Here is a 26,043-nt window from a genome sequence, read left to right on the forward strand (position 1 = left end):
AATCATAGCACAGATTGCATGGTTTATTTGCCAAAAAAGCTGGGTTTAAATTGAAGGAGCAGCTCGTTTAATTACAAAAATAAAGAAAAAAAAGTGAAGTTATTATAGAAGAAATACGTTCACACTAATTATCCTGAGTGAATCCAGGCTTCAGGTCAATCCAGAGAGCAGAAGAAGGAAACTGATCCTCTGTGAAGAGTCTCAGATCCTCCTGCAGCCCCTCAAACAGCCAGCAGCCAATCAGAATCCTGGAGATCCTCAGAGCTGCTCAGGAAAACTGATCCAGAGAAGCTGCTGAAGGACGCGGAGTTTGATTCCAGCGCTGGAGGTGAAGATGAGTCCTGTTGTCTTGGTTTGCTGTGTGCTGATTGCAGCTGTGGCTCCCAGATGTTCATCAGAAATGTACACATCGCTGCTGAATGTGAAGCAGGCGATCAGCGTGGAACAGAAGCTGATCGATTATCTGAGAACTTATATCGATCACGAACAGGAGAGACTGCAGGACATCAAGCGGTGAGTGATGAAGACTCGTTATTATATCATTCCAGATAAGCATGTTTCATTTGCATGTCAAAGAATGAATCATTCACTGTTAGTCTGTGCAGAATTAAAGGAAAACGTGGCACAAACTGATGCTTCAGGTTTAGTTTGTAGTCAGACTGCAGCGATGATCTCACAATGCTGGAACAGTAAATAATAAAGGAACAAGTTGTTGGAAATGATGGCAGCAGCACATGTGGAGGTTTTACAAGGATACAGTCATATTGTTACATCCACAGCTGCATTGAAATGCGCGTCTGATTTCACCCAAATGACATCTGGATTTTGAAACATTGAGGCTCAGCAAAGCTCACATCATCTTTGGATTTTTACCTCTTTATTGCACCATTTTCATGTTATTTCAGGGTGAACTGAATATAAAATGTGACACACTGTGCTTTCTGCAAAGTGAGGTTCTTCTTTAATTTTCTCTCATTGCTTAGCCCATGATTCACATTAATATTACTGTGGGATGTCTAGATCAGTGATTCTCACACTGTGTGTAAGAATTAGTCTGATTCATGATGATTTATGCCTCAAATCATATACAAAGGTGTGTCTTGTGACTAAACCAGTGAGCTGCACCAGTGTTGCTAACTTTAAACTACTCGGATCTGTGGGACAGTGACAGAGTGACAGAGCTGAAGCTGTAGTCACGTACCTGAAATGCTATAAACTGAATTTTATCTGTTAGGGACGGAAACCAGAGGTGGAAACCTAATTGCCTCCTGACAGAACTTGAAGCTGTGCATTCCCAAAATGAAAACACTTTGAAACCTAAAAAGTTGTGACCTTTCAGGCATTGTCCAAATAATCTGAAAATTTTAAAGGCCTAAACAAGGAAGTTCTAATGAGCAAAAGATCTGTCGATCCATCCATTTTCAACCACTTATCCTGTGTCAGCTTTTGGCTGGCAGCAGGCTAAGATAGATAGATAGATAGATAGATAGATAGATAGATAGATCGATAGATAGATAGATAGATAGATAGATAGATAGATAGATAGATAGATAGATAGATAGATAGATAGATAGATAGATAGATAGATAGGTTAAACCTTTATTGATCCCACAATGGGGAAATTTATAGTGTAACAGTAGCAAATAGAAAAACAGTTTGAATAAAACAGAGAGCAGCACACAATGCAGTGCATAGATACAAATATTTTCTTCTTCTAGATTCTTCTAGAAAATACAATATTTACAGCAAAGTTTCTATGAAATTGCACAGCATCATTATGTACATTTTTATTGCAAAGTTTGTAGGTGGGTGAACTGAACTGCAGGGAGCTTGATTGTAAAGTCTGACTGCAGCAGGGAGGAAGGATCTGCAGTATCTCTCCTTTAGAAGCAGTCTGTCCCTGAAGGACCTCCCAGTGATCTTGTTGTTTCCTGCAGGGGGTGGGAGGTGTCCTCCATGACAGATAACAGCTTTGTCATCATCCTCCTGTCTCCCACCACCTCCACAGGATCAAGGTTCAGCCCAGGACAGAGCTGGCTTTCTTTACCAGTTTATTTAGTCTCTTCCTGTCTGCAGCCGTGATGCTGCTGCTCCAGCAGACCACTCCATACAGGATGGCTGATGCCACCACAGAATCACAGAAGGTCCTCTGAAGTGCTCCCCGCACCCCAAAGGACCTCAGTTTCTCGAGTGCAGGTCATTAAGCAGGTCATTCCACATGTTCCTCTCCCCAGCAACATTTTAGAGTTCCTTTTGTGGGATACCAAGGTGTTCCTAAACCAGATGAGATATATAATCCCTGCAGAGAGCTCTGGGTCTCCTCCCTGTTTGAAGTACTCAGAAAAACTCCAAAGGGAGGCATCCTGGAGACATCCTAATCAGATACCTCAAGCGACTCCTTTGGACATAAAGGAGCAGTGACTCTACCCCAAGCTCCTGACCGAATCTCTAACTACCGCAGAGCCAAACCACCATGCCATGGAAACTCATTGCAGCTTCACAACCCAGAGACCACGACATAGTTGAGAGTTGGAGAATAGATCGAATGGTAAATCATGAGCTTTGTCTTCTGACTCAGCTCCTCTTCACCTTAATGATCTGGTATAACGCCTGCAATGCTAATGCTGCATCATGCTGTCCGTCTCATGCTCCAGTTCACTGCCACTTGTGAACAACTTAGATATTTACACTGCTTTGCTTGGGGTACTAACTCGCCCAGAGGGAACAATCCAGCATTTTTCATGTGGAGAACCATGACCTAAGATTTGGAGGTGCTGACTCTCATCCTGGTCATTTCACACTGGACTGAAAACCACCACAGTGCAGACTGAAGGTCACGATCTTAGCTGAACAGAACCACACCATCTGCAAAAACCAGACACAAATCTGAGTTACCTAAACTGGACACCCTCTTCAACCCGACTGCTTCTCAAGATCCTGTCTATGAACATCACAAACTGAAGCAGAGACAAGGGACACTGTTTATGTACTCAAACTGCTACTGAAAACATGTTTGACTTGGTCCTTAGAATACAAATACAGTGATCAGTTTGGTTGTACAAGGACTAGATGGCTCATAGGAACAGCCTGTCAGATGTGACAAGGTTCCTCTGGGACACTGTCATTGACCTTCTCCAAATCCGCAAAACAGGTGGACTGGATGGTCAAACTTCAAACTCTGCAAGGGTAAAGAAGTAGTCCACTGTTCCTCCTGAATCTTAGGTTGGACAGTCGGTCAACCTTCCTTCCACCACCCTAGAATAATCTTTCCTAGGGAACCTATGCAATGTGATACCGTGGTAGTTAGAGCACACCCCCTAGCTCCGCTTTTTGAAAGAGCTGAAAGCGCTGAGAAACGGGTAAATACAATAAAAAAAAAACATAATAGCTGATAGCAGAATAGGTTTAAGGGTGTCGAATTTATCACAGTTCTGAATATAAAATCATGAAGTGGTTGTGGTAGAAATCTGCGATAACTTAGTCATATCAGTAAAACAAGCAAAATATGCTCCACTGTAAAAGCTGGAAAAACAGTAAGATGTTTTAGCATGTTTAGGGTGTTGCAGTATTATTAGTACCCACAAATTTAATCAGCTTTCACACAATTAACCATTTCACTTCTTATGCAGTTAGATATCTTAGTTTTGTTGGAAAGAGGCTCACTGAACAAAATTTAAGAAAGTCGCCTGACTACAATTTTAACCCCTGACTCAACTGTTTCTCTGTGGAAATGACTGACTGATTTTATGGAGGAGCCATTTTGGTCACAAAGTTTCAAACAGCAGCTTTCTTATGGAGGATTTGTGTGGTCTGAGGTTTAAATATGTTTAGACTTCATAACAATTTAAGCTTTATTAGATGCAGATTTACATGCTTGAGTCTAAAATTCTATGTTCAACAGTCCAACAGAGGACTTCTGTTATAAGAAACCTATTGTATTTTAAAACATAAAGCTCATTTCATCAGATTACAATCTTGTTCTACCAACTGATGTGACTAAATCTATTGAGTTTTTACTATTTCTGTTCTGAGGGAGACTGAGTGCTTTTTGTGCTTTTTTTCACGCAGCTTTTATACCAAAGTGTCCGACCTGCACTCGGAACTTTACAAAGGCCCGGCTGGGATGGCGAACCCTCTGGTAGCCTTCACCCTGATCAAGCGGCTGCACTCAGAGTGGCTGAATGTCGTCTACAGCAACGAAGCTCTGGAGAACGCACAAGGTCGGCTCAGTGCTTCTTCACTGACACATCTGGTGGCGATAACCTAATACCCTTATTTTCTCTGCTGTCACTACCCAACCCCCTCTTCACCTTTTGGCCCTCTGCTGTCCAGCCCTCAGGTCCAGTTACGAGGAGGAAGAACCCGAGCTGCCCAAACTGGAGGACCTGCAGGGGGCTGCTAAGGGGCTGATGAGGCTGCAGGACGTTTACGCTCTGCAGGTTTCGAGTCTCGCCAGGGGTCGCTTCCAAAGAGTCGCTGACGGTGAAGCTGTTGATGTCTACATGCCTGCAGTGTCCATCCCGCTGTCTGGTGATGACTGCTTTCTGGTTGGGAAGGTACAAAATCTGTTGTTTTACCTTACTGCTAACCCTGATTATTTTTAATTTGCCTCTTTTACTTAAGAAAAAAAGTATTTTCCTTAAAATGTAACGAACCCTCTGAACTCCAAAACTTGTCGTCGGGTTTGAACTACATGTTTTCTTTATAAAAAATCAGCAAAATTACGTATTTATCACAGCCAGAAATGGTTAAAACTGAAAAAAGAATCTACCTTGGAACTGATCTTGTGTAGAATGTGGTTCTGTCTCGAAAAAAAGAAAAAAAAATCTAAGTTTATAATCATGATATTTCATTATAGTCACTTTATTCTAATGTTTCATTTCAGAATATGTCAAAAAGTAACCATTTGCATTAACGAGATTCTTAAAAAAAAAAACAAAAAAATTCTGCCTTCATCAGTGCAACCGAGAAGCTTTTCGTGACTCAGCTGCAACCAAAAGTCATATGACAAAAATTCAGGGCCTTTTCAGCTGAACTGCAGGCAGTGTTTACACAGAGCATAGAGAAGAATCAAAGTAAATTAAAATGTAAACAGTAAAAATATCTATATTATGAAGAGTCGCCATTTTTTTTCCAGTATTGACACATATGGATGCAGTCTGAGTATAATAGGATCATCCACTATTCATTTCTAATTCAAAAACAAAAAAAGTTTAAGCTTTTAAGCTCCATATCAAACCTCAATAATTGAATAATATAATTTAAAAAAAATCTTTTGTAAAAGGCACTGAAGTAAATTGCAGTGATGTAGATGGATAAAGTAGCATAAAATGTGGTATGTCAGTAAATACACCATTTTTGGTTATTTGTCATCTCTCTATTTCCTAAAATATAGCAAAGACAAAGTGATGAGACTTTGTTGGAACACATCTGTCATCCCTCTGGATCCAATTTCTGAGTAAAACAAGCTACACGTGTTCAGGTAAAGAAATCAAGCACAGAGATATGTGGAAGATGTTGCTGCAAAGGTTTCCCTGCTGTTCCAAAGGTCTGCAGCAGATTTTATTCCAGATCCTCCACTGTGTGTTTGTGTGGTGGGAACAGAAAAGACAATCAGCCTGGAAAAAGTTGGATTCCTCTCGTTGCGTGTCTGAGAATCCTGCTTATGTGAGGATGATATATTATTCTAGCATGGAAGAAGTATGGAAGGGGAAAAAAGAGGTTTCCCCACAGTAAAGGGCAGGGTGCTGTGTGGAGAGACTCGCTCCTGTATGGAAAAGACATTATCTCATCCTGCCGACATTAAGAGCAGAGTTTGCCTTCACTTGTACTGAGATAATCTGAGAGAATCTGTAGACAGAGATGCTTCTTTTAGGGTGTTTGCAGCTTTTATGTGGCTGCAGGGTTTGTTAACAGGAGTTTCATTTGGGAGGGTTTTTTTTTTTCAGCTGTTAAATTGAACACCAGCTGGAGCTTCCCTCAAAGGAATTATTTTTAAAGAATCATTGATTCTCCAGCCTGCTGCTGCAAAGGCCAACAGGTCCCAAATTATAGAGTGTAGTATTGTGAAGTGGATGTAAACCTGTGGCAGAGCAGACGTTTGATTAGCTGGTGACTTTCTGTGTGTGTTTGGGAGGTTTAGATGGTTTGTTTGTGAGACGTCTGGAGAGGATTGTGGATTTATTCTTGTGATGAGAGGAGCCTAAATGCCACCCTATTTCTATGTGGGTGATGTCATAGCTTTAATCAGCACTTGGTCAAGTGAAGTAGGCTCCAAAGTTGTGTTCAAAAAGGTAAAGAAAACTGTGGTAAGCATTTATGATGCACTAACTGCAAAAAAAGCTGCTTAAGGTGTTCAGACCTTAAGCAGCATGCTGCGTCTTTATCCATAATGTAGTTTGCTAAAATGATGCACAGGTATAATACATTGAAAAGAATCCAGTTTAGCATTTTGTTTTTCTTTATTTTTGAGATTAAGATCTTGTTTTTTTAGGGTGACCCCATATAAGGGTCCAAAAATGATACAAACAAGCATAAAAAAATAGACATGGGGCAAAAGTGAAATATATCAAAAGAACCAGATGACTATAGATACATAATACTAAAACCATCTCACAAAATGCAGTTGCACCCCTCACTTATGCATGTTTGATCAGAGCTTGAAACTACAATCTTGCTTTAAAGGCACAGTCATTAAGCTGTAGCTGATGAGCAGCATATTAAACAGAAAAACGCTTCTCTACCAAATTCAGAGCAGATCCTGAGAATCCTGCAGAATGTCCATTAATCTGAGCAAAAATCATAAAAGCTGCAAGTTGTAACATTTCAACTCTATAACATGCCAAAGTATCAAAATCAATGCAGCCATGCATTCATGTCTACAATGTGGTGCCTACATTATCCATGATGCAATTTTAACCACCCCACGTTTTGATGTATAATTTGGTAAAGTTGCCTGGAGCTGCATCTGCAGAGGTCTGATGAACTGCTCCACACCTGCAGATTTTTTTCATTTTCGAGCTTGCCTTTAGACCCTCAGCTAACGTCACTTGAGGCTTTTTGTCAGATTTTGAATGGCATTTGTTTCGCACATACACAGAAATACCTTAAATTGTTGTAGAAAAAATGATTGAAGGTTAAAAAAAAAAGGGGGGGGGTCAAAACTATGTGAGACTAGAGCTGCAGTTATTGGTTTGACAACAAAAATGTTGATTAAAAGGCAACTAACTCTATAATCCAATATTTCTTTCTATAATTTTCAAACAAAAATGTCAAATAGTTGGGGATTTCTTTCTTTTGGGCATTTGCGACCCCAAACAATAGTTAATGATATCTTTGGTTTATTAGCTGTTGGTTGGACAAAACAAGCAAATTTAAAACATCATGTGAGGTTCTGGGAAATTTTAAGAAGCATTTTTTCTTCTTGATGTTTTTAATCGCTTATGTACTAAACTGTTGATTGGATAACAGATGACATCCCTGGATAAGAGAAGAAGTCAGAGAAATGATGGGAAGAAAATCATTACTGAAATGTTCAAGAACTTCTAAGAGGCGACCCAGTAGCAGAGTGGTTGGACTGATGCCATATTGGTACTAATACCCCGAGCAGCAGAACCTCAGTTAAATTCCCAGCCGGCCAAATCATTTGCTGCTCATCATTCCTCTGCTCTCCCTCCTGCACGCCCTGTTTCTTTACATTCTTCATAGTGAATACAGGCAAGAAGCCTAAAAATACAATTTAAAAAAGAAGAACACAAGTAAAAGTTATATCACATCTTGAATTTAACATTCTTGCCAAGTAATGATGTACTCGTAGCCTCTGTTTAATCAGATAATTTCATTAGTGTTCTGGATACAACAGAGAAAACAACAGCTGCACATGCATACGTGTCAGGAAGAACCAGAAAGACTTAAAAGGTTAAATCCACTCAAAATGGACACTTTCCAGTTTTGAAGTCTCACATTAAGGGTGTTAGTCATCTGCTAGCTGTATTTTCTGCATTTTACTATACAGCCCTCTACTTTTTTTAATTTAGCTGAAATGACCACAATGACCTGGCCAATGGCATCAGATCCAACAGTGACAAAGTAATTCCATCCGTTTGAAGTGATAGAAACTCAATCTGCTACTAAATGGATGTGATTATTACCATCCCTAAAACCTGAAAGACCCACAGATTCAAAAATGGATTCAGCTTTTTGGTTTTTCAGTCCGATGCCCAGTCTTTGGAATGGCAAATTCTTTTAAATTGTCTGATAATTGAAATTAACATTAAGCCTATGTTTTTGCATACAGGTGGCGTACGAACAGGAAGACTATTATCACTCGGTGCAGTGGTTGGAGGAGTCGGTTCGTCTCTTCAGGGGAACCAGAGGAGAGTGGAGCCCTGAGAATGAAGGGACCTTAGAAGATGCTCTGGATCACCTGGCCTTCTCTCATTTTAAAGTAAGCAGACTCACATTTAAGAAATGCAGATGACTGATGGATCACAGAGCTCTGAATTTCTCTCTTTGTTTCAGACAGGAAATGTCTCCCACGCTCTAAGCCTGTCTCAGGAGTTACTGCATTATGGTAAATCTTTTCTGATAACTCCTCTCTTTGCTTTAATCCCATCTGTGTAGCATAAACAGCCTCTGGAAAACCTTCTGCACCAGTTTTCTCTTGCACTTGAGCAATATAAACGTGAAGAAGCACTTAAGATTACCATGACCTATAGGACTGAGCATCTACACAGACATCTTGCATGTATTTCTTCTCAGATCCAATGAATGGAAGAGTTCTGCAGAATGTAGAGAAATATGAGAAGCTGCTAGTTGCTGCAGGTCCACCCAGAGGTGATGGTCTGAGGAGACCCACCTCCACTTATTTAAGGACCAGAGAAACTTATGAGAGACTCTGCCAAACCCAAGGCTCTCAGGTACTCATCAAAATCAATCATACTGTGTATCAGGACCTTTTTAAATGTTGTTTACAGGCCTCTACATACTTTCTAGTCAAAATGTTCAGTTCTTTACAGGATGGCCACCAGTGATTTATTATATTTCTTGAACCTCCATGTACACTGATCAGCAAAAGCATAAAACCCACCTGGTTAATGTTATGTCAGTCACTGTCATACTGCCAGCACAGCTCTGATGCACTGGGACATGGATATGGAACCTGTAAAGGTGACCCTGGCAGTGGATCTTGTGGGTTGTGGGGTGGATTCTTCTTGGATCAAGCTTGGATTCTGGTGCTTTGATGCTCAATCAGATTGGGATTTGAGGGGTTTGGGGTCACTACCTTGGACCCTTTGTTGTGTTTCTCAAGCTGTTCCTGAGCAGTTTTTGCAGTGTGACAGAGAGCACTGTCCTGCTGGGAAAGGCTACTGGCATTGCAAAGTGTTGTTTGCATGGTCTGCAACAATGTTTAGCTAAGTGGTATGTGTCAAAGTAACATCCACGTAAAGCCATGGTATCCCAGCAGAAAACTGAAATGTATCGAGATGATCAACGTCTTTCTTTTCACCTGGCAGTAGTTTTAATCTTGTGGCTCATGGGTGTAGAAAGCTGCTATTTAAAAGGGGTTACAAATTTGTTTGTTTCAATAGCTGTACCTGCAGCTCTTAGGCTCTGCCAAATGCTAGCATGCTAACATGGTGATGTGCAGCTGGTAGACTCTTTATTATGTTTGTAGTCAACATCTGAGTTTACTGTTTACACCCACCTAAACATTGTTGTAGACTAAGTACACTCCGTCAGAAACACCACTCCCCAACAGATGTGGTTTCACCCAGCAGGAAAATGCACCCTGATAGACTGCAAAAACTACTGCGAAACAGCTTGAAGAACACAACAGCCTAAAACAGTGAAACAGTCTCAAAACAGTTGTGCATTTGCAGGATACACCAAAGCAAGTCTGATACATTGAGGTCCCACCCCTGAAGCCACAGAATCCAGATAATCTGCTGCCATCGTCCAATGACTGTAGAAGTCCTGGTTTCCCTAACCCCAACCCTAACCCCCCTAACCCACAGTATGTAGAAAATCATGAAGTGGGCACAACTCATGATATGGGACCCAAAAAACTGCCACCAAAAAATCTACCCCAAATGACTCAGAATGGTCTGAAACATGCTCCTAAACCCTCACTGTGAGGTAAATTTTGGGAATCACACTTATGAAAATGTCACTTCTGCATATCACCATTGAAAGTGTATGGGCAAAAATCTTCACAAATATCTCCCAAACTGAACATCCTAGACATTTGGTAGTGTGATCTGTTGACATAATTTGGTCATGTTGAACACGCCAGTCTTGGTCCCAAGTCTCTGCAACCTTCTGTTCCCGAGATACAGAATTTTTTTTTTAATTCCAGGGTAATGCCCACTTCTTGATGTCATACAGACTCGGGGGCAGGCTCATTGGAAAGGCGGTGTGGACAAATCGGGGGGTCGGTTCAGGTTTCCCTAGCCCCAACCCGAACCCAAACCCAAACCCTAACACAAACCCTAGGCCTAAACTAACTCATAGTATGAGACTAAAAAAAGTGCTGCCAAAAATCTATCTAAAGCCATATTTGTTTAATGTGTTGACACAACAATGCTGAGAGTTAGTACTTGTGGATGAATTTCCTTGTTTTTATCTTGTTAATGGACTTCAGCTGCATGTTTCCTCTGACAGCCGATGCATTTTAAGAACCCCAGACTCTTCTGCGACTATTTCACCAATGACAACCCTGCGCTGCTGCTGATGCCGGTGAGACGGGAGGTGTTGAGCCTGCAGCCATTTGCGGTTCTTTACCACGACTTCATCACCGACGTAGAGGTTGAAGACGTCAAGAGTCTCGCCCAGCCTGGAGTAAGCCCTCATCAAACCACCCATTTCTCTGCAATATGTCGGCTTTTTAGTAATTAACAGAGAAAAACACATCTTTAACATTAACATGCACTTTTTATTTCCGTTGGGCAGATCCTCAGATGGTTTTGTAATCCCATGTTTTGTAGAGTTTTGAGCGCTTCCACATGGGACTCACAAAACACCAAGAATGAAAACATTTTCTTGGCAATAGGAAGAGATTCATGAGACTCATTAAATCTGCTCAAGTCAACAACTAAATGACTTGTGGTGGAAAATCTGTTGAAGATTTTGCTATTTCCATGTGAACATGTGTTCCTCAATAACATTACATAAAGTTGTGGTGACTCTCACGCTGAAGAATGAAGAATTTGTCAGATTTTACAACTGACGAAACCAAAAGTATTGTTATTCATTCTTTCCTGCACATATCATTCAAATTGTTCAGAATATTTGTTGTATTTGTTGATTTTTTGGGCAAATTGAACAGTATAATATAATCAAATGAAGCTACTGCTGTCATATACCACAAACTGTGCATTAGAAGGGACACTACAGTTGATTTCCACTGGCAAAAATAACTTCTTCACTTTTTCTTCATCACTGTCACTCTGTCTCATGTTTTGTTTTTCTTGTCTTTTGACTCTGGGCATCCAAAAAATAGTTGCATATTTAACTTTCTGGCTCAGTTTTATAGCTGAGAGTTTTTGCAATCTGGAGCCTTTAATTACTGGAAAAAGACAATAAATGTGTGCATGTAGTCAGGTATTGCAACGAGATACGCTTTTACTTGAAGGGTTTTCACTTCTTCATGTTATCAGCCTCTAAAATGTGATTTATTAGGACTCAAATTAGCTCCACAACAATAAAACTGCTCACAATTGAATGCACCTGCAATAATAATCCACTAAAATAATTTATCTGTATATATAAAATGCTTTTACTTGGGAGTGTTGTGCCCAACAAGTACTTTTCTTGTAATGCTTTTAAGTAAACTTTGCTGATTATGCTTTGTCCTTGCAATGAGGGCACTGGGAAGGAAAATTAGGTTTAGAATCTGATATAATTAGTTGTATTAGGAGTAAAGACATGTTGAAAAAATAAAGAACTACACTTCTATTACTTAATAATGTTCTGTGCTGTGAAAATCTCCGGCTGCAGGGGTATAAACCTTTTCCTTCTGGGAAGACCCTGAATGTGTCCTATAGAGGAGGAGTTGGTTTGCTTCCAGACATTTAGCGAGGCTTAAAGGAATGAGGGATACATTACTATGAAAACTTGGCCGAGCTGAATATTTGCAGCATATTGTCCTCTGAGCAACTCACGCTTCGCCTGATTCAGTGACTGCAGGGAATATTTGGTGGGCTAACTCAACTGCTGCCCTATAGTTTCTGTGAGGTTTTGGCACTGTTCAGGGAGTTTTCCATCTTTTTCTCTAATGGAAACCCCTGTATTTATTTCATCATTATGTCAGCTTGTGGGCTGATTGAAAACAGGCCCGTGGTATGGTATTCGTTTGGAGCACTGAGCAGCGTTCGCCAACCATGAGCACCATTTACACTTTACTCCTGCTGGGTCCAAAAGCTTTAAATACGACTCTGCAGAACACACGTCTGTTCTCAGTTAACAGTCTGTTTAAAATTATTAGCTACACTGTAAAAAATAAATTCAGAAAATGACTTTCAAACAAAAAACATAAAATTAAAGTCATATATACTAATTCAAGTAAAGGCATATTTTACGAGAAACACTGTTACTTTACAGATTTTTCCTGAATTATTACGATCAAACACCTTCAATAAACTGATCGACCTCAAAGTTTTGCAATGAAACAGCTTTATGTTAGAGAATTATTACAATCAAACGCCTTCATTTAGGGGTTAAACATGCATATTTTGGAAGACATTAAAGTACGCACCATTTCCAATTCCAAAACAGTTTTATTGAATTAGTTCAGATGAAAACTTCAATGTCAACGAATTATTCACACATAATTCTGCAGAGGCCCCCATGCGGAACTGAAAAACTAAAAATGGTTTTCCTCTGTGTTGACTCTGTTTATGGGCTGCAACTTTAAGTTACCAGCAGAGTTAACAAGAATAGGAGTTTCATTTCAGTAAATGAATAACTCTCAGCAATGAGAGCACAGTCGGCTCGAGCAGCAAGAGTGTTGTGACAATCAATCAATCAATCAATCAATCAAAATTTATTTATAGAGCACTTTACAACACTCAAGGTGACCAAAGTGCTTTCCAGTTAAGATCAAACAGTAAGATTAGAAATAAAAGCAAATTAAAAGAAAGCAACAACAGAACACGTGTCAAGAAAATAAAATCAAATAAAATAAGATAAAATAAAATAAAATAAAATGCCACCACATTACTTAGTATTAAAAGCCAGTCTGAAAAAATAAGTTTTGAGCCGGGCTTTGAAAAGGCCAAAGTCGGTGATGGTGCGCATGTCACAGGGAGCAGTTTGTTCCAAAGTCTGGGCCCAGCGACTGAAAAGGCTCCATCACCCCAGTGTTTGTACTTGGCCCTAGGGACTTCCAGAAACAGCTGATTTGTGGACCTCAACGCCCTGTTAGAGTTTCGGACAGAAAGAAGTTCAGTCAAATAAATAGGCGCAAGATCGTTGAGGGCTTTAAAAACAAAAAGTAAAAGTTTAACATCTATCCTAAAAGAAACTGGAAGCCAGTGGTGGGAAAAGAGGACCGGGGTGATGTGCTGATGCCTTGAAGTGTTAGTCAGGAAATGGGCTGCCGCATTTTGCACCAACTGGAGGCAGCTCAGGGTTGACTGGGAAACACCAACATAAAGAGCGTTGCAGTAATTGATTCGTGAGCTGATAAAAGCATGCATAGTCCTTTCAAGGTCGGTGCGATTTAAAAAAGGCTTTACTTTAGATAAAAGATGTAATTGATAAAAACTTGCTCTGACAACGTTGTCGATCTGTTTGAAGAATGTAAAACTGCTGTCAAAAATAACTCCAAGGTTCTTTACAGACGGTTTTAGCTTTGAAGACACAGAGTCTGAATCTGCAAGTGTCACGGGTGTTAGGGGAGAGCTCAGGCGCAGGAAATGAACAGTCGGATTTAGAATGCAACTCTGGTTTATTAAAAATGTCTTCTAGGACAACAACAGAAGTCAAGACTCAAACAGGAACTGAAAATAGAGCGCACTAGGCTCTGAATCTTATAGTGGCACCTAAGGGCTGTACGTGACAAACTATAACCAACTCGCGGCAGGTATCACCTAAGCGAGAATTGTCCAGTTTAAGAGCAACTAAACTCGAGGCTATCTTTAGGAGGGTAGTGAAAGGGTGACTAACACAGAAGTCTTCTCGAACACAGCGTCTCCTTAACAAGAGCTATAACTTAAGACCAACAATAAACTCACGAAATAACTGGGACTGGTCAGAGCTGGATCTCAGCGGTGACAGCCAGGGTTTGGAGCAGCAACCGGTGAGTGGGGAAGGACAACAGGAGGAGGGAGTCGGTTCAGGCGGGTGTCTCCTTCGCTCGGAGGGTCCAGGGTCTGACGGCACAATTGGCAGGAACGGGTGGGTCCAGCAACAATAAGTCATTCCTTCTTCTTCTTTCTGTTTTGTCTTCCTTCGCTTTCTTTTATGCTCCCACACTGAGAGCTGGCTCGTGTCTGGTTTAATAGTGAACCAGATGAGGCTTGATCAGTTTCACCCACTGAGCTGGCTGATTATGGGTGATGGGAAACACCTGTTGCTCCTTCTGTGTTGCTGGGTTGCCTTAAAAGGGAAGAGGAAGGAGAGGGGAGGGCACTCACTCGGCCTGGCAGCAGCCAGCCTGACAGTACCCCCCCCCTCTACGGGCACCTCCTGGTGCCCGAACAGGATGATCCCGGGAGGGAGAGGGGGATGGACAGGGAGGGACCGAAACAAAAAGTCCAAGAGGAGATGGGTGGGCTGAGGGGATGTGGAAGGAGGGCCAAAAAAATCAGGTGTCCCGAACAGTCTGGGGGTGGCACTAAGCCACGCAAACACAAACAAGTTCAAAAACAGACCAGAGATCAGTTCAAAAGGCTGGTCAAAAACAAAACATTGCAAGGCGGGCGGACAAGGCACACAAGGCCATTCCGGAGGACGGCCAGGGTGCTGAACGGGCAGACGAGGCCGTTCTGGAGGACGGCCCGGGTGCCACTCTGGAGGCCGGCTACGGAGCCACTCTGGAGGCCGGCGACGGAGGAGACGAAACCACTCTGGCGGCCGGCGGCGGAGGCGGCGGAACCCCTCTGGCGGCCGGCGACCGAGGAGGCGGAACCCCTCTGGAGGCCGGCGACGGAGGCGGCGGAACCCCTCTGGAGGCCGGCGGTGGCGAAGGAGGCGGAACCCCTCGGGAGGCCGGCGGTGGCGAAGGAGGCGGAACCCCTCGGGAGGCCGGCGACGGAGGCGGCGGAACCCCTCTGGAGGCCGGCGACGGAGGCGGCGGAACCCCTCTGAAGGCCGGCGACGGAGGCGGCGGAGCCCCTCTGGAGGTCGGCGGCGGCGAAGGAGGCGGAGCCCCTCTGGAGGTCGGCGGCGGCGAAGGAGGCGGAACCCCTCGGGAGGCCGGGCTGGGGACCGACGAAGGCGGGGCCCCTCTGGAGGCCGGCGGCGAAGGAGGCGGAACCCCTCTGGAGGCCGGGCTGGGGACCGATGAAGGCGGGACCCCTCTGGAGGCCGGCGACGAAGGCGACTGAACCCCTCTGGAGGCCGGGCTGGAGGCCGGGCTGGGAACCAGATCAGGTGAAGGCGGGACCCCTCTGGAGACCCAGGAGCAGGGGTTTTTTCAGCTGACACAGTCACGGGACCTGGGATGCTGTCAGCTGATATGGGCCCAACAGTCTCTGGGCCGGGGAGGCTGACCGCTGACCCGGGCTCAATAGTCTCTCGGCCAAGGAATTCGTCATCTGACCCGGGCTCAATAGTCTCTCGGCCAGGGGGCTGGTCAGGTGACCCAGGCTCTACAATCTCTCGGCCAGGGGGCTGGTCAGCTGACCCAGGCTCTACAGTCTCTCGGCCAGGGGGTTGGTCAGGTGACCCCGGCTCTACAGTCTCTCGGCCAGGGGTCTGGTCAGCTGACCCAGGCTCTACAGTCTCTCGGCCAGGGGGCTGATCAGCTGACCCTGGCTCTACAGTCTCTCGGCCAGGGGGCTGGTCAGCTGACCCGGGCTCTACAGTCTCTCGGCCAGGGGGCTGGTCAGCTGACCCAGGCGCTACAGTCTCTCGGCCAGGGGGCTGGTCAGCTGACCCCGGCTGGTTCGAGGCGGAGGTGGCGTCGACAGCGTCGACCCGCTCGAGAACTGAGGCGGAGGCGACAGCATCGACCCCCTCGGTGACGGGTGAGGCGGCGTCGACAGCGTCGACCCCCTCGGAGACGGGTGAGGTGGCGTCGTCGACCCCCTCAGAGACGGGTGAGGCGGCGTCGTCGACCCCCTCGGAGACGGGTGAGGCGGCGTCGTCGACCCCCTCGGAGACGGGTGAGGCGGCGTCGTCGACCCCCTCAGGGACGGGTGAGGCGGCGTCGTCGACCCCCTCGGTGATGGTCAGGAGACGGGGCGCGACAGTGGAACCTCGGTGGCTGCTGCAGAGTGGCGAGGTCTGGGCGCTGGGGAGCGGCGACGGCGGCAGGACCTCTGTGGCGCTCGGCGGCGGCGGCAGGACCTCTGCGGCGCTCGGCGGCGGCGGCAGGACCTCTGCGGCGCTCGGCGGCAGCGGCAGGACCTCTGCGGCGCTCGGCGGCAGCGGCAGGACCTCTGCGGCGCTCGGCGGCGGCAGGACCTCTGCGGCGCTCGGCGGCGGCAACAGGACCTCTGCGGCGCGCGGCGGCGGCGGCAGGACCTCTGCGGCGCTCGGCGGCAGGACCTCTGCGGCGCTCGGCAGCGGCGGCAGGACCTCTGCGGCGCGCAGCGGTGGCGGCAGGACCTCTGCGGCGCGCAGCGGTGGCGGCAGGACCTCTGCGGCGCGCAGCGGTGGCGGCAGGACCTCTGCGGCGCTCGGCGGCAGGACCTCTGCGGCGCTCGGCGGCAGGACCTCTGCGGCGCTCGGCGGCGGCAGGACCTCTGCGGCGCTCGGCGGCGGCAGGACCTCTGCGGCGCTCGGCGGCGGCGGCAGGACCTCTGCGGCGCTCAGCGACGGCGAGGTCTGGGGTCTCCGGGAACCTCTCTTCCTTCTGGAAGACCTTCTGGCGGGTGGCTCGTCAGGGTACTGGGGTCCGGGTTCCGGTGGGGAACTGGTCTGACTGGGATGGAAGTTGTCTAGCCCCAGGGCTCTATCGAGCACAGGTCGCTCGAGGAGAAGGAGATGGGAGGTGACTGGGAACTCCGGTGTCGGGGACCCCGCTTTCGACCGGGGCTGGTCTTAAAAGCGAGACGGGTCCCATCGAAAGAAGACTTGCTATAAACATTGTCCAGAGGGCTAGGGAAAACAGGATATGTGGGGTAATCGGGTAATGGGGTATGTCCATGGTTACTCCTTGACTGGAGACTCAGAACTCCAGTCCTAACACAGCGTGGGGCGGATTTGGAGTTGGAGGGGAAACTAGTGGGCTGGGGGCTAGCAGGTGAACTAGCAGGCTGAGTGCTGTCTGGGTACGTGGCTGAGGCAGGAAGGGTAACAAACCGTAAGGGAGAGTTCAAAAACTTCAGGATGTCGGCTGGTAGGTGGCCCATTAACCAGGGCATCTGGGAGGCCGCCCTGTGACCCCGAGACACAGTCATGTCACGGTGATCCCGATCCCGAGCCTTTTTCCATTCACACCATAATTCAAAAAGGTGGGTGTAATATAAAAGGTTCTCCTCACAAGAGAAAAAAATGTCCAGGGGATTTGGTGAGGGGGCAGAGCCGGCCTTTGAACCTGCAGGGTTCAATTCAGGCTGGCTCCAACTTTTCCATTTTCCCGCTGAGCTCATGACTCTTGGGAGCGTACTGTCACGGGCGTTAGGGGAGAGCTCAGGCGCAGGAAATGAACAGTCGGATTTAGAATGCAACTCTGGTTTATTAATAATGTCTTCTAGGACAACAACAGAAGTCAAGACTCAAACAGGAACTGAAAATAGAGCGCACTAGGCTCTGAATCTTATAGTGGCACCTAAGGGACGGGTGGAACTGTACGTGACAAACTATAACCAACTCGCGGCAGGTATCACCTAAGCGAGAATTGTCCAGCTTAAGAGCAACTAAACTCGAGGCTATCTTTAGGAGGATAGTGAAAGGGTGACTAACACAGAAGTCTTCTCGAACACAGCGTCTCCTTAACAAGAGCTATAACTTAAGACCAACAACAAACTCACGAAATAACTGGGAATGGTCAGAGCTGGATCTCAGCGGTGACAGCCAAGGTTTGGAGCAGCAACCGATGAGTGGGGAAGGACAACAGGAGGAGGGAGTCGGTTCAGGCGGGTGTCTCCTTCGCTCGGAGGGTCCAGGGTCCAGTGCTGACGGCACAATTGGCAGGAACGGGTGGGTCCAGCAACAGTAAGTCGTTCCTTCTTCTTCTTTCTCTTTTGTCTTCCTTCGCTTTCTTTTACGCTCCCACACTGAGAGCTGGCTCGTGTCTGGTTTAATAGTGAACCAGATGAGGCTTGATCAGTTTCACCCACTGAGCTGGCTGATTGTGGGTGATGGGAAACACCTGTTGCTCCTTCTGTGTTGCTGGGCTGCCTTAAAAGGGAAGAGGAAGGAGAGGGGAGGGCACTCACTCGGCCTGGCAGCAGCCAGCCTGGCAGCAAGAACATTGTCACCAAATAAAATGTACTCAGCCTTGTCCTCATTTAGCTGGAGGAAATTTTACCCCAGCCATGACTTTTTTAAGTTATCTTTTTGGCCTTTTACGGCTTTATTTGATAGAGACAGTGTAGACAGACAGGAAAGAAGGGAGAAGACACGCAGCAAAGGGCAGCGAACGGGAGTTGCGTTGGGGCCAGCCCTGTACATGGGTCATCTGCTTAACACGTTGAGATATGCAGGCACCCCAAGATGTGTTTTTTAAAGAAGTGGTCTCACAACAGCATGTTTAAAAGAAGCCGGAACATATCCTGAGCTAAGACAAGTGTTCATTAAAACCAAGAGGACAGGCCCAACAGTAGAAAACACCTCTTTAAGCAATTTAGTTGGGAAAACATCCAAAGGGCAATTTGTTGTTTTCATGTGTTTAACTACATCAGTAAGGGAAGAGAGGGAGATGGGCTCAAAGTGGTCAAACACTGGAGAGTGTGGGGTTGTAGCAGACTGGTCTGGGCTGATGCTGCCGCTCTCACAGACATCACTTTGTCCACAAAAAAAGCGTAAAAAATCCTCATATGTGGAAACAGTGGCATCAGACAGAGGATTGGTGTGGGGGCTCACAACAGAATTAATAGTACAGAACAACACATGGGGTAGTGTCCAATAGTCGAGATAATATCCGACAGATATTGGGATTTAGCCTCCTTCACAGCGCTCTGATACTGAGTGAGACTGTCCCTCAGTATCTCCAGCGATACATGTAGCCTGTCCTTCTTCCAGCATCGCTCTGCCTGTCTGAGGGCCCAGGCTGAATCATTCAACCCGGGATCAGTCCTGGGCTTGGTGGACCTGGACTTAATAGGAGCGATAGTGTCCAGGATCTCAGAACAAGCTGAGTAAAAAGATGACAGAAAGCTGTCTGGGCATCCAGTAGGATTAATTCCGTCACAAGCATTAAACTCGGAGTCCATAAAAGCAGTCTCAAACTCTGCAGCTGTTGAAGAAGTACACGTGGACAAAATTGTTGGTACCCTTCGGTTACTGAAAGAAAAACCCACAATGGTCACAGAAAAAATCTGAATCTGACAAAAGTAATAATAAATAAAAATTCTATGAAAATTAACCAATGAAAATCAGACATTGCTTTTGAACCATGGTTTAACAGAATTATTTTTAAAAATAAACTCATGAAACAGGACTGGACAAAAATGATGGTACCCTTAACTTAATATTTTACACAACCTTTTGAGGCAATCACTGTAATCATTTGTGCAACTGTCAGTGAGACTTCTGCACCTCTCAGCAGGTATTCTGGTCCACTCCTCATGAACAGACTGCTCCAGTTGTCTCAGGTTTGAAGGGTTCCTTCTCCAGACGCCATGTTTCAGCTCCTTCCACAGTGCCTGTCCTCCACACAAAAAGCAAATTGTTTGTGTCCTAACAGTCAAACCGGGAAAGATCCAGCCAGTCCTGTTGTTGCATTAATTCAGACGCAATGTCGTGAAACCAAATACTTGAAGACTAAAAGTATAATATTTGGGAATTAAAGCTTTCTAAACCTTATGGAGGGCAAAGTCACCAAAACTTTAAAAGCAAGTTTCATGCATCTTTTATGTCATAGTGACCATTTATGTAGCAGTTATGACTCCCTTCCCATTCATTTACATGGCAGCTGGGTCTGGTTATCCTGAAGTAACTGTCTGGGAGTGTTAACAAGCGGCAGCTGAGTATCAAGACTTGCCTATAAGAACTTTGGGGTGTACATTGACAAGTTAAAAAACAGAAATAAACTGGAAACTGGTGTCTGTTGTGAGAGAAGAACATCTTTTCCATAGCACTTAAGCAAAATGGGAAGATTAATACAAGTTCATCCTTATGGCTGTTTTGAAAATGCTTAGTTTTTTCCCCAGTTTTTATTTTGGTCATGCCTCTGCAGCTAGACATCAAAGTTTGGCTTCTTTGACAATCACCACTAATACAAGATTCTGTTTTCTGTCTTTATTGATCAGTTGAGGAGATCTGTGGTGGCAGCTGGAGAGAAACAAGCAACAGCAGACTATCGGATCAGCAAGAGGTACCAACATCAGCAGTTTATTCAGAATACTGCTGGTGATATTAAAAAACAAGATGCAAATGATGTTAGATGTTCTTCTGAACTGCTGTAAATGATGTTAGAGGTTCTTCTGAACTGCTGTAGTACTTGTTTTTTGCAGTGCATGGCTGAAGGGCTCATCTTTCTCCATCGTTGGGAAGCTTGATCAGAGGATCTCGATGCTCACAGGTCTGGACGTGAAGCATCCATATGGCGAATACCTCCAAGTAGTCAATTATGGGATTGGTGGCCACTACGAACCTCACTTTGACCATGCTACAGTGAGTTGATTGTCATTTACCTGTCATTTGCATATTAACAATTTTGTTTACTGTGATTGATCAGCTTTCTTACATCTGTTTGCATTTCTATGAAACCAGTCCCCTTCGAGTCCTGTCTTCAAGCTGAAAACTGGGAACCGTGTGGCAACTTTTATGATATACGTGAGTGAAGTCTATTTTTTCTGACTCTGTATGACCCAGATCAATGCCAGAGGTTCTTGGTCTGCTTCAAAGTCTAAATTAAAAGCAAGAATGTCCAGCCATTGCCATGAGTGTTGCAAGACTTTGGAACAACCAGCCTGAGAAACTCTGGCTGGATTTGATCTCAAAGCCAACATTGTTTTGTAGATGATCTCTTACCTCCATTCTTCTATCATTTTTCCTTTAAAAGTCATTTTTGTCCTTTAGTTCTCATTTCTGTTTTGCAACTCCTCTGCTGAACGTTTTCTAACTCAGAGTAAACCTGGACAGCGATTAAAAAAGAATTACTTTTACAACAGTGCAGCAGACAGAGTGGCTTTTCATAACATGGGCGCATAAACACAAGACACAGCGCTGAAGGAATGTCCTTTTCCACAGCTCAGCCCTGTCGAGGCAGGTGGGTCCACAGCCTTCATCTACGCCAACTTCAGTGTTCCTGTCGTGGAGGTAAACACACCGCCAGTGTCTTCGATGAGCTGAAAGCAGCCTCCTTTGTCTTCATTACATTTCTGCCTCAGGCTTATTTTCACCTCACTCACGCTCTTCTCTGCAGCTGTCAAAGTGCTGAAAGGTGAGCTCATAGCAGGAGCAGCCACGAGGCCTTCACCACAGTCCTGGTTTTGTGGTGTCACTGGAGGTTGATGCTGGTGTTTGGTTGATAAATGAGCTGCAGTGGAAGATTTAATAGGCCATCCTTCACAGTTTAACCATTTAATCTTACAATTTGTTGACAGAAAATAACTGAGCTTCATAAAGCAATAAAATGACTAATAAAATAGTGTAACTGCAAGAACTCTTGTATATATTTAGACTGCAGCTGCATGGATGTAAGTGTGTTTGAATTGTTTAATTGAATTTTCAAGCAAAAAGGAAATTTTCTGTGTCTTAAAGAGGGGGTCCTCAGGGGTAAATCAACCTTGTTAACATGTGCATAAGGTGTTTTTGTTATGCTGGAAGACAAATGATGAGCCACACAAGCGTATTTCCACCTTGCAACTGCAGTGCTTATTCTTCTTGAACTCTAAGAAACCAATCCCATCACTTTGCAGAGTGGGGCTTTTTATTATATAACTGTTTTATTTCAGAATCTGTTTTCAGCTTCAACTTGTATGCCTGAATTATTCCAATATTACAATTTACCATTGTGCAGCATAGAGAAGCTTTACAATATTTGAGTAGAGTTGCAATTGAGCTGGTGTGCTGGTCAAAATAGTTTGGACAGGATTATTTTCATCGGAAAAAACTTTTAAAATGTAACTTTGAGACACAGAAATTAGTTTTAAAGATTTTAATCAATGACTAGAGAGGGACTTTAAAAAGAAAATTGTCCATTTTCAGTAATTACATTTTGCAGACCAAATAATTTACCAGTTAACCGAGAAAATAAAGACCAAGTTAATCAATTATACCAATAACTGTGAGTTAAGAACCTCTTTTCTAACTCAAAATCAATGATTTGTTGTTTTCTATGCCACAGAAAGCTGCCATCTTCTGGTGGAACCTCCACAGAAATGGTGAAGGAAACATTGACACCCTGCATGCCGGCTGCCCTGTGCTCATCGGGGACAAATGGGGTAAGACTCAATATGACAGGATGACAGTAATGCTAATATGGGGAGGGGGGAGTCAGACACACGAAGGCGTTTTTTGTATCATTTAATCGTCTGTTTCTCACAACACCTATACTCTACACAGTCTTGAGGTTTCCTGATACACAGGAGCTCATGTACAGGAGCTGCACCACATCTGTGCTGCGTTAATGCTTTTAGAGACAGTACAGAGTGCAGCTCAGACACTGAGGGCTCATCTTGGCAGCTAAACATCTGCTGCCGCTTGGCCCAAACCTTCATGTATGTCGGGGAGCAGAAGGTTATTAATCATCACAAAGCAGCTGCAGAGGCACTTGGTAGATGCTGTTTTTAGTAGCAATATATCACCAGGCATTAATGTCAAGGCCTGGAATTTCAAACTAAATTATCCAAAATTTAAAAAATATGCAAAGGCAAGAAAGCTTACATTAATACAGTTTTTTTTCTTTATTGATTAAGCATAGTTTTTCTTCTGTGTGTCTGTTCAGTGGCAAACAAATGGATTCACGAGTTTGGCCAAGAGTTCCTGCGTCGCTGCAGCCTGAACCCTGAAGAGTGAAATGGGGCGGAGCCATCGCCGGGCCCCTCGGAGCACAAGCCTTTACAATTTGGAGGCACACTTCAAGAGAAGGAGGCAGCCAGAAAATGAGCGCTCAGGCAGGGGAGGAGATAGCCGTGAAGAGGAAGCCTGCATCTGGGATTGGAGCCCCAGGCCCCAGGGAGCCCGGAGGTACAGCAGTAGACATGGAGCTGGAGGTGCAGGAGGAGGAGGAGCAGCTGGCAATCAGCCACCAGAGGACAAATGCTGCTTCTGGCCAGTTCCTGCAGATGGAGAGAGGCCTCTGCATTCACGCACTGCACTGGTTTCAGTAAACTGTGTGTTTACTGCTTAAAAAACCGACATCTTATCCGGCCCTTTTCCTACACTGGGGCCCCTCAGGGGTCTGTCATTCCAAATCAACAGTTGAATCTCAAAATTTAAGTTTGAAATGAACAAAGATTCTCAATATGTCAACTAAAAATATCCATCAAATCCACCGTTGTTGTGTGATGCAGATGGGAGCAGATAACAGACCATGTGCTGCACAGGGTGGAGGACAGTATCCGGTTTCAAGAGGTTAAAATCTGACTCTCATGTTTCCAAAGTAGGTTGATTATAACAGAGATTCTCATGTTCTCAGACCTCAGGCTTGCAGCTCAGTCTGGTGCTGTGAGTCAAAGGAACCAGTCATTGTGAATATGCTTGTTTATCCCCGGGTGACTGAACAATGTCGTCATCGCTGTCTGTGGCAGACTCTTTGAATTAGATGTAACAGACTGTCTAGTGGAACAAATGACCCACTAAGTCGTCCTCTGATTGAGCTGCTCGTCATTAGTCATGTTCATCTGCATGCTGAGTGATTGTGTCTGAACTCACACAACCAACCCTGTCCACATACCACTCAGATATCTGCATGCAAGTAGGTCATAACTCATCTTAAAACATGCCCAGTATTGAAATTTAATTTAATAAATTAATAAAAGTCAATATATGAGTTGCAGAAAACGTCAAACCTCTCTGAAGGCGACTTTATGGGAGCATCCTGCTGCTTGATTGGCAGGAATTGCATCAGAGAGAGTCTCTCCAAACACACTAACACAGAAAATATATGAACAGGATATGCACTGGATGCCTGTTGCACATTCCTGCATGCACGCTAAAGAGCAGCACTTGATTATTTTCCAGGGAGATGATGGATCGGGAGGCCCTGCTGTCCTGAAGCTCATTCTACTGCCTATTTACTTTCATTGCAGCTGTTACTGTGAGTTTTGTGCCTTCAAAAATGCAGTTACAGCTCCATTTTCACTGAAAATATAAAATTCTGGGAGTTTGTTTCAGGTTTGCACAGGGTTTTCAACTGCTTTATGCATATATTGATCGAAAAACATACTTTAGCTACTTGTTTACCATTTCTTTTATAATAAACTTTCTTTTCTGTGCAGTCAAGTCAGAATCAGAAGCAGTGAAGCTAAAAGGTTTACAGTAAATCTTTCACAGCTCCATCTTAAGACATAAAGCTTAACGTTTCCCAGAATTGAAGCAGCTTTATTTTACTCTCTTCCTATTCACTCTCCCTCACTGTTACCACAACAAACATGGCTGCAGAGAATCCTGTTGCTATGCAGCAGCGCAGTCCAAACTGCCTAAAGCACACATGACCAGATCATAGGTCTTCCTCTGCACATTGTCAAATACATACAGTGATTCTGCACATTTTAACGCTCTGTAACTTTTATTCTGAGAATGAGCTGATTGCTTTTCAGAGTTAGTGAGTGTGCACAACTGATGCACAAATATACTTGAATAAAGAACTGACAGACAAAGAAGAAAAAAGCTGACTTTAGTCTCAGGTTGAAGAAAGAAAAAGTCTTCAGTCAGTCCTGTTGGTGAGCAGCTCTGTGCTTCCCTCTGCTGGTGACTTAAAAAATAAATAAATGTTGGAATGTTTTTTTTTACTCTGTTAAAATATGTGTGCTGCTTTTACTGTTGCTATTTAATGTTTCTTTGGAATTATTAAAATTATTTTTCTTTCTTTATTTTACAGGGACTGAATTCCTCAGCATTGTTTTTAATGGTCATTATACGACGTGGCTTACCATTTTAATACATTTCTGGATGTACTAATTCAATTGATTATTTTATTTGACATTATATTTGAATATTAAATAAAGTAAATGCCTAAATTATAGAACATTAAAATGCATTTTTCTGCTAAATCCTCCTCTGTCATGGTTATAATATTCATTTCAGGTGTAAATTAAAATGTATGCTGATTTTTGAGGATATCAGCTTACAGCAAAAGCCTGTATAATAAATACTGTTGTTGTGTCTCAACCTTAATATCTAAATTCATTGGCTGAATTAGTAGTTTATAGACAGTATTATAAGATCTTAACATTAGAAATATTTAAAGTAGTCTGGGAAGTTAGTATTGTATATTTAAAATTGCAAGGTTTCAACCTTTATATTCAAATTTGTCGGGTAAACTGTATTACATATAGAATTTTGTAGTGTCTAAACCCTAATCTTTAAAGTTGTTGGGACATTTGTATCATCAGTCTTATTTCCACTTCTGGTGTTTCAAATGGTATAGAAATCATTAAGTATCATGAGTTCATATCGCATTATAATGACTACACTTTCTGTTGTTTTGTCTAGTTCATTTATATCAATAACAGAAATATCATTGTACAACATCTGTTTTTGCTTGATGCACGTAGTAATTTGACAACTTGTTGTAGATCATTACATTTTGTTTAAATAGAA

General features: G+C 44.0%; 1 protein-coding gene across 1 annotated transcript; it reads left to right on the forward strand.

Moving 5' to 3' along the window:
- Positions 1 to 281: 281 nt before the first annotated feature.
- On the forward strand, positions 282 to 26,043 carry p4ha3 (prolyl 4-hydroxylase, alpha polypeptide III). The gene is made up of 13 exons (XM_023288167.3): positions 282 to 513; positions 4,069 to 4,220; positions 4,333 to 4,556; positions 8,297 to 8,446; positions 8,521 to 8,572; positions 8,761 to 8,918; positions 10,663 to 10,839; positions 20,583 to 20,647; positions 20,787 to 20,946; positions 21,046 to 21,108; positions 21,526 to 21,594; positions 22,625 to 22,721; positions 23,225 to 26,043. The coding sequence occupies exons 1-13, from the start codon at positions 335 to 337 to the stop codon at positions 23,293 to 23,295; spliced, it is 1,617 nt and encodes a 538-aa protein (XP_023143935.1). The 5' UTR covers positions 282 to 334; the 3' UTR covers positions 23,296 to 26,043.

Source organism: Amphiprion ocellaris, chromosome 6, assembly GCF_022539595.1.
Source record: "Amphiprion ocellaris isolate individual 3 ecotype Okinawa chromosome 6, ASM2253959v1, whole genome shotgun sequence".
NCBI lineage: Eukaryota > Metazoa > Chordata > Actinopteri > Pomacentridae > Amphiprion > Amphiprion ocellaris.